This window comes from Cryptomeria japonica, chromosome 10 (assembly GCF_030272615.1).
Source record: "Cryptomeria japonica chromosome 10, Sugi_1.0, whole genome shotgun sequence".
In the NCBI taxonomy this organism is placed as follows: Eukaryota; Viridiplantae; Streptophyta; class Pinopsida; order Cupressales; family Cupressaceae; genus Cryptomeria; species Cryptomeria japonica.
In genome coordinates this window covers 833984466-833993565 of record NC_081414.1, presented here as the reverse complement: position 1 = coordinate 833993565, position 9100 = coordinate 833984466, and the positions used below count along the sequence as shown (strand labels likewise).

The window sequence follows — 9100 nt, the reverse complement described above, 5'->3', positions numbered from 1 at the left end:
ACCACACATCCTTCTAAGTTGATTCCAATGAACTACATACCCTAAAACATCTTTCAAATCCGGTTCCAAATGAAACTTGTAGATAAATAATAAAACTCAACAACAAGCCAACCTAAAAGTACATTCCAATGCAAATTTTACTTGTGATGTAGATCTCCACAAGCCACGATGAGTCCCAAAACAATATTCTAACTCAACCTCCAATGTATATCTAGACCATAAAAGCATGATCCAAACAAGATAATCCATCTGGGGACACTGATACCCAACAAAACTAACCAAACCAAGCACATACCAACATAACTCACTTGTGGAACAAAAAAACACCAAAGATTCGAAATGGAACACTACACTAACCAAATTTGCATGTCCTCCAAATTGCAACATTTTCACATATCCACAAGCCACCAAGCAAATTCTAGACCAGTCCGAAAGACACTCTTACTATTAGAGAACAACAACTAATCTCATCATCTGAGCAACCAAAGAACCTGCAAACTTGATAGTACACCATTCATAAAATATTAACATTATATCCAATCCCACACACCATACTCTTCACGAACCAGAACAAAACATTCTTCATTTTGGGCAATACTCTTTCTTGCATATTGAAACTTTTGCTACACTAATCTTCCAAGAACTCCTCATGTAAGCACAATATCTTCACTAGCCAATATGACAATTTCTGAACACTTAATACTAGACCAAATAGATCACTTAACATTTGCTACAACTTTATATAACTTACTATAACATTAATGGCAACACAACCTCAACTAAGATACCAATCAAACTCAACAACAACACCAAGAACCACATATTGACATCATACATCTTAGATCATCCTCCAAAATAAATTCAACTGAGACACCAATCAAACTCAACAACAACAATTTATAACACCCTTAATCAACAGTACAAAATGAAAAAACCTTCATATACTTGCATGACAACACAATAGCAATTCACTTGTAATCAAATGTCACTAATAGAAAAATAGAGAAACCTTAAAAAACTTACATGATGTAACATAATGACAACTTACCTGTCATTGTTACTGATAATAGTTTTCATAGAACAAGACTATATCTAGATTAGACCACATCTGAACCAACAAATTTGATATCAATGACAACATAGAATATTATATCCAGAATAGATCACATCTATACCAACAAGTTTGACATCAATGACAACATAACTCAAATTTCCAACAATAGGATTTTGTAGTAATAGTTACAAAAGATTAATGTTACTTCTCTCCTAATTTTTACATGCTTGTAAAATTGTTTTATAGATCTAATAAGATACTTTGAGCATATTTTCTATTGAGGGTCTAAATGCTTGTAATCTTGGAGATGTATTTGAAGCAAAATGTGATTGTCACATACAAAACTCATCTATACAAATTAAAAATTGATTCAAATCCTTTGTGCTAATTTAACTGATCATAGAGGAGAAATGAAAATTATAATGAATTTGACTAGAGATCTCTTAAAAACTTTTGAAAAAAAGATAATTTCAATATCACGTATTTGTGTTACAACCAATTTTAAAATTCTCCTAAAATAGAATCTGATCATGGTGATTATGATTCTAAATTCTATTGTTGAATTAGTCAATTTTTATTGAGAGTATCTCACATGTTTGTTATGATTATGCATTTATAACTAGCACAACAATAAAAATGCTTCTGGAGACTACAAATTCATACACAATTGGAAGTGTGGGTGCAATTGCTGCTGGTAATAAATAAATTTTCATTATCTGTTAGATATCTATGGGGACAATAGTTGTTGGATAAAAATATTAGCATATTTCTCCATCTCCCCATCTCTTGATCTGTCTTTCCTCATTCTCTTGAAGTCCTTGATAAAATAATGACTATTTCCTCAAAACATTCATGGCAAGCCTCTCATTCATCACTTGTTGTCCTTCCACATTACACTTATCTGATATACTATTGTATCCCTTTGCACTCCTTAAATATTTTCTTTACTTCTCCACTTACAACATACACATAAAAGATGGTTGACCAAAAATTTCTACCATTTTTGTGCATAAAATTAAGACAACATTAGGAAACCCACTTGTCTATGTTGTGAATCTTGTTGTCATTATGATTATTTTTCTATCTTCCTTAACCTTAATTTATATATTACTTTGTATCTCTCTTCATTTTCTATTCCATCTTTTCTCACCTTTATTTGACTTTTGAATCTTTTTCTTCTTATATACTATTTCTCTCTCTCTCTCTCTCACCTTTTTACTTTATCTTAATCTATTCCTTTCATCCCTTGGGAAATAGATCTTCACTCTTCCCTTAGGGGTATCTCTCCTTATCTCTTCCCATCACCTTCTTGTTCTACATCCACACATATTCTTAACAATCTTTGCTTTTCTTCAATGTCTATCTCCATTTATCCACATTTTCTATCATTACTTCTATTTCCCCTAGCATTGGGGGTAACCTATTGTAATCTCTCTTATCCACATGTCCTATTATTATTTCATTTTTTTCAACCACTAAGTTCATATATCTAAAAAATTCCTTTGATGATTTGGAGCCATAACCCAAATGCTTCCTATATTCTCCCCATCATTATTTCCCTTTGATCACTTCAAAGTGGGACCCACATGTTCTCCCTCCCTTTCCCTATCAGTGACCAAGTTCATGACCTAATTGTTCCCATCTTTCTTCTAAATTCCTCTTTATTCACTTCTAATGTTTTCAATATTTCCCTATCCCTTAAGTACTTTAACCTCAAATTGATTTCATTTATTCTCTTCTAATAATCTTTTCAATATTTCCTTCTCACTTAACCACATTAACCTTGACATAAAATTTGACAACATTACCATATTCTTCCATCATTTCTATAAGCATGCTAGCTTGATTCACCTTTTCAATAGAGTCACTTTATATAATGCAATAATCATATTTTATTTGTAAAAGATTTTCTTTGGAGATGCCTCCTACTCAATCTCATTCATCGCAATTTTCAAATTTTGCTTTCCTACCCCTCCATGGGACATTGGATATCCTTTATAGCTGATCTATCTCATATTGATTTGGTGGTGGACCTTTCGTCTCCTTGTAGGGCTTTCTCTTGGCCTATTGTTGGTCATGTGGTTTCTATGATTAGGGTCATGTCTATGGGGGCTCTAGAGACAAATAATTTGGCTTTGGGTTACTCTGCCTCTACTACGAACTTGGGTGCTACTACTCCCATCGGGTCCTTTGGTCAACATGCTTCCTATGTAGATCTACTTAGGAGAATCTTGCTTGTTGTTTCTAAGGCCAAGGTTGTTGCTTTCAAGAAAATGAAGGGTTTTGTCAAGTCTTCAGTACCTTGTGTTTTTGTTTCTCTCATGATTTCTTTGGGGAGAGTACTGTTGGGTTGTGAGGGATATTTTGCCAAGTATAGCTTAATCTATAGGTTTTTTTGTTTTTAGCCTTCTCTTCTTGATTTACACCATTGGGTTCAGGAGGTTTGGGCTCCTCTAGTTGATAGTAACATAGAGTTGTAGCCTTCTACCAAAGGTATTTTGTGGTGTGCTTCAAGTATGAGGATGATCAACTATCTATGCTTGATGGTGGGCCTTGGCGGTGGGATTCACATCCTCTCTTTATGCACCCCTAAGTTTCTTCATTCAACCCTTTGAAAGATTCAATTGATATTTTGTTTGTGTGGGTAATGTTGTCTTATCTTCCCCTTCATTTCTGGATGAAGCCTATGAGGCTATTGGTAACACTTTAGGTAGATTCTTGAAGGTTGAATCTATGACCAAAGTCTTTCTTCACACTTTATTTAATCAAATTTTAGTTGAAGTAGATATTTCAAAAGCTCTACTTGGAGAAGTCATTGTACAAGCTAATGATAGATCTTGATGCTAGCCGGTGGATTATGAAAGGACCCCCCTTCATTGTAGGCATTTTTTTTGCTACTGGGCATATGGCTTTTCAGTAGCAAGTAGAAGTTCCTCTAATGCATGTAGGCAGTCTTCCTCAACTTGGTGGAAGAATGTTATTCGCACGACCATCTTACTATTTTTCCTAATGCTTCTTTTGAGGATGATGTTGTTTCAAAGGATTCTGAACCACCCACTAAGGTTTCTCCTCCTAGTTCTACAAAGCTAACTTTGGACCTGGGGTAGTCTCCTACTCTATTTTCTTCTACTCCTATCCATCCTGCTACTAATTTATTTGATGGTGTTGTTTGCCACTCCAAACCCCCTTCTAATGATAAAATGTGCGGTGCTTGATTTGTTGTCATTTCAACTGATGTTGTTGCTTCTATTGTTAATGTTGTTATTCCTAATACAATGGTTTCTGCAAATAATACTCATTTCCCTGATTTTGCTTACCCACTTTTTTTTCAAGGATCGACACTCTTCTAATTATAAAAAATAGATCTAATTGAACAATCATTAATCATCATTTACTCTACTAGTTCTATTTTTTTCACGACTCTAATATCAATTTGAAAAATACAACATAAATATTATAAAAATAAAAATATGATTCTCAAAAAATACACTAAAATAAATTAATTTTATTAATATTCATTTAAAATCATCTCTAATGTATTATACAAATGTTTATAACATATTCTATTGTAAAACTTCTCCAAACTATCTTATAAGAATCTAACACAAAACTAACTGAATATTTTAATTATTAATACTAAATCATGAAAACAACCTTATTACAAAATATAAACATTATTTTCCAAGGTCAACATCAACAGTAAATACATAATCATAGCTGAAATTTTAATAGATAGAGGAGTTTCTAAGTAGTACTGTTATCAGATAATATTAGTCCATGCGGAAGATAACTGGTGCTCCATATTGAGGTCGCAGAGTAGCTGAAGACATAGGAGCATGAGCATAAGAAGGTGAAGTGACAAAATAGAAATTTTGCAGAATCATGGCCAGCACTAATTTTGCTTCCAACAAGGCAAAATTTTGGCCCACACATATAGTTGGACCTGCACCAAAGGGCATAAATGCCATTGGATGCTTTGCAGCCTTTGCAATTCCTTCACTGAATCGCCCTGGATTGAAATCTTTGGCATCATTTCCCCACAAAGCAGGGTCATGGTGAATTGCAAGGATCGGAATAAAAAGTTCAGTGCCGGCAGGAATTGACAGCTTTCCAAGTTTCATTGGCTCACATGCCTGTCGCAACAGAAACATTGCTGGAGGATAAAGTCTCAAGGTCTCGTTTATGATCATTCCCACCTATAAAACATTCAAACAATATTTTATGGGGTATCCAAAATACTGTAATTGAATTCAAATCTCAGTGCTGGTTTAACTGTGATTGTTATTACTTGTTAATGTGGGTGTGTGAGATGGTCCTTACAATTTTGAGGCGACTTAAGCTGTCTGGATCTGGATCATTGTTTCTCCCACATACTTCCACCACCTCTCTGCGGCCTCGCTCTTGCCAATCTTGATGTATGCCCAACAATATTATAGTCCATGTCAACAGTACTGATGTTGTTTCATGACCAGCAAAGTAGAAAGTCTTACATTCATCAATGATTTCCTCTGTACTCAGGCCTGCATTACTATTACCATTCACTCCCACCTGCTTCTTGCTTTCAGACATCATTAAACCAAGCAGATCGGCACCATATCTACCATTTTTTTCCGTTATAGCAGTCTTTTCCCTGGCATCTATAACTTGTCTTACACATCTTCTTATTTCTTTCTCTAAATTCCAACGTTGCCTATTCTTTGTGGTAGGCAGAAACCTGATGAAAGGAGTTACTCTCAGACATTACGTATAAATGTAAGAAATCAAAAGAAGGACAAAGTTATTTGAGTTGAAAAACAAGTGGCACTCTCAACTGTGAGACAAAAATTGGAAAACCTCTCCAGCGACTGTTTCAAGAAAAAACTATCAAGAACAGAGACAATTTAAGATTGACAATTATACTTGCACAGAACTCAAGTTTGTCACCTGAAACCTGGAATATAAACACTATGAAATGCTTCAAGTACTAGAATCGTTTGTTTTGTCTGCATATCAAAGATATCCTTTCCCTCCGTAAAACTGCTTCCAAATGCTGTGCGGGAAATAACATCTGCTGTAAGATCGCGGAACCCCTTTAGCACATCAATTTCCGGTGCACCTGACAATATCAATTTTCTCCATTCCTCCAACATATTGGCACTGCTTTTCACAATTGTTGGAATCATCCCCTGCAATTAAACAAAGAGTATAATCAAAATAAATAAGTTTCTGACATTATGAATATAAATATCTTCCTATGAAACCGTGAATTTATAAATATCAAAATAGAGAACTATTTGAAAAATAATCTGCATAGATTCTAAAATATAAGGTTTTCTTTGGCAGTCATGGTCTGAAGTATATTTAAGCTAAAAGTAACTTCTATGGATCGAACAGAGTACTGCTATTCAGAAGCACCAGCCAAGAGATCTGAATTCAAGAGGGCAAGGTCTCGTCTCCACTGGTCGGTTGATTAAACAAAGTTAAATCATAATATCATTTTTCTACTAGTAATTTTTTTCTAAAGGTCAAATTTGGAAGTGTCCAAAAATCTTACACATCAAAACAAACAAAATTACAACAGGAATAAAGGATCCACAAAGAAACTGGTCTTAAGATAAGAAAGGCCCAAGCAAATCAAACACCAACATTACAACAAAGAGACAGCCAACACAAATAGCAGCGTAAGAGTAACAAGACAGCCGACACAGTCAAGGAGGTTTGAAATCAAGCCTCTTTAAAGAGCTCTGAAGCAATTTCTGATCCGCTCATCCGATCGGGTTGTTTTATAGTTCTTTGAAGAACCAATCTCAACCAGAGGGAGAAGCTCTGGTTTACGTCTTCAACAGAATCCACAACAGCTGGGTCCAAATCCTTACCAAAATGTAAAGAAAAAACAGAAACCAAAGGGTTTTGCTTGCTCATTACAGAAGACCCTTTTGTTTTTTGTGAGCTTGCAACCGTAAAACTCAAATCATTTCATTCGAAACTAGCCTCCGACTTCCTATGATCAGAAGAGATCCTTTGAGACTGAATATTCAGCTTATCCTTGATAAGCTGACATGAATGGGATAAGACTTTAGTTGTTGCTCTTGAGCACAAGTCTTAATTGTATTAAATCACAAATGAGATTAGTGGATAAATAATTATAAAGGTGAGAGACTCATCGCCCCCTGAAGCAATATCTTTGGTAGTAAACACCACACAGAAGTATTATATTCTGTCAAATTGACCAGGATCTTGCACTCAGACATAACCCTTCATTAAAGGCATGTCAACCCAGGACATTAGTTTAATATGACCTTGGACTGAATATCCTTTTAAGACGGCTAAAGATTCAAGACTAGAAGCTTCTTAAAACCAAGTGCTTGCTATTTCAAACCGATTTTTACTTGGCTCTGGCTGTGATGAGAATCAGGGCTCAAACACTCACCAATGTTTGTTATGACGCCCAAAGTGCAAAATTTCGCAATGGAGACATATTTTATAGGGTAATAATTGGTCGTGGGATACTTGGGCATCTACATAACCTGGAGATTACACCTAATCAGGGGAATCACCCAGGCTCTGCAAGTAGTAAAGGTCCGATGGTCAGCTCCTGCGTTCTTGGAAAGAGGGCTTTATCCTTTGATTGGGTGTTGGTCCAACAATCAAACCTCATGAAATTTTCAGACGATTGATATGCAAAGTAGATTTATGTTTATTTATCAGTAGGAACTTGATATTTTTTTCTCTCTAAAATATAATTCAACTTATTTATTAGATCATTATGTTCTTAATTTAGGAAATAAATACAGACATTCAGTTCCTCACCTTCAACAGATCCATATGGAAAGCAGGGTTGATGATTTTCCTATGCTGAGCCCATTTCTCACCTTTCAACCCCACCAGTCCCTGTCCCACCAGTTGTCTTGCAAGGGGATTAATCGGAAACTTCGGATAGTTGCCAAATTTAGTGGATAGTATCTCCTTAATAAGCTCAGGGTGGGGAACAACCAACCTGGCATGAGACCCGAACCAGAAAATATAATCGTTACCTATATCACATATAACAAGTTTATTAATCAATAGGGTTTTCATACTCCTGCATCTTCTTCTTAATTGGCGACTATTATAAGTTCTAACAACACCCCAGCAAAACAATCAATAGTCTTAAGTACGAATTCCAGTAATATGATTAATAAAATACCATATGCTTAAAAATATGCAGAATACAAGTGTACCATAGGTTTTAGTCCACTGGTGAATATAGGGAAGAACTCGAGGGAGTATGTCATGTGAGAGCGGCATGGGTTTGGATTCCTGCTCATCGGTCATTCTGGATATATCTGTGGAATTCCCATAGAATAACCTGTATGGAGGACCACTGATTCCTTGCGCTTCGAATGACTTTTTCAATTGCAGAGGCTTCCAATATATCGTTGTTGTAATCTTGAGTAGAAACAAAGCTAAACCACCACAAACAACCGCCAAACCCCAAAATACCCCCTCCATATTCCAGATGTGGCTAACAGCCAGTAATTATTTGCTTAAAGCTTCAGATTTGCTGTAACGATGTCTGTGCTGCCCAAGTGTAGGATCCTGTTATATTTACAATTGCAGAAAGATAATGACCTTTTGTTTGAATGTATATAGACAAACGAATGCGATGTAATTTCATTTAATATATTCCCATAGCATTGGACTTAAACAGCACAACGTAAGCTTCGACAGCTTAGATGACATATGTGGACCCTTTCCTGTCACCAGCATTTGTTTCCATTCAAACTGTTGGAGTCCGGTGGATGCCCGTAAGCGTTTGATGGCATAAACGAAAAGACAAGAACGTCAGACCAAGGTATCTGAAGCAGACAAGAGCGTCTTACCCATATGGTTGTTGCAATAGCGACACTGGGAACTTCAAAACAGGGTATGAACATCCATCAAATTATAATGGAATGGAATTTATTGTCAGATATTACTGTTGGAAATGCTCTGTTAGACATTTATCCAAAATGTGGAAGCATATGTAAGGCATGTGAACTGTTTAACCGGATGCCTCAAAGAAATGTGGTCTCATGGAATTCTATA

General features: G+C 35.6%; 1 protein-coding gene across 1 annotated transcript; it reads right to left on the bottom strand.

Moving 5' to 3' along the window:
* Window positions 1-4730: 4730 nt before the first annotated feature.
* LOC131859324 (cytochrome P450 734A1-like) lies at window positions 4731-8539 on the bottom strand. The gene is made up of 5 exons (XM_059212932.1): window positions 8254-8539; window positions 7844-8067; window positions 5978-6219; window positions 5375-5768; window positions 4731-5250 (listed from the first exon to the last, which is right to left on the bottom strand). Exons 1-5 carry the CDS (start codon window positions 8522-8524, stop codon window positions 4825-4827), a joined length of 1557 nt encoding a protein of 518 aa, XP_059068915.1. The 5' UTR covers window positions 8525-8539; the 3' UTR covers window positions 4731-4824.
* Window positions 8540-9100: the final 561 nt, after the last annotated feature.

Coding starts and splice junctions, on each gene's coding strand:
- LOC131859324 (XM_059212932.1), bottom strand. CDS start 8,524: ATGGAGGGGGTATTTTGGGGTTTGGCGGTTGTTTGTGGTGGTTTAGCT. Junction 8,068..8,253: donor CCAGTGGACTAAAACCTATG/GTACACTTGTAT, acceptor TATGTGATATAG/GTAACGATTATATTTTCTGG. Junction 5,769..5,977: donor GTTTATATTCCAGGTTTCAG/GTGACAAACTTG, acceptor TCCTTTCATCAG/GTTTCTGCCTACCACAAAGA.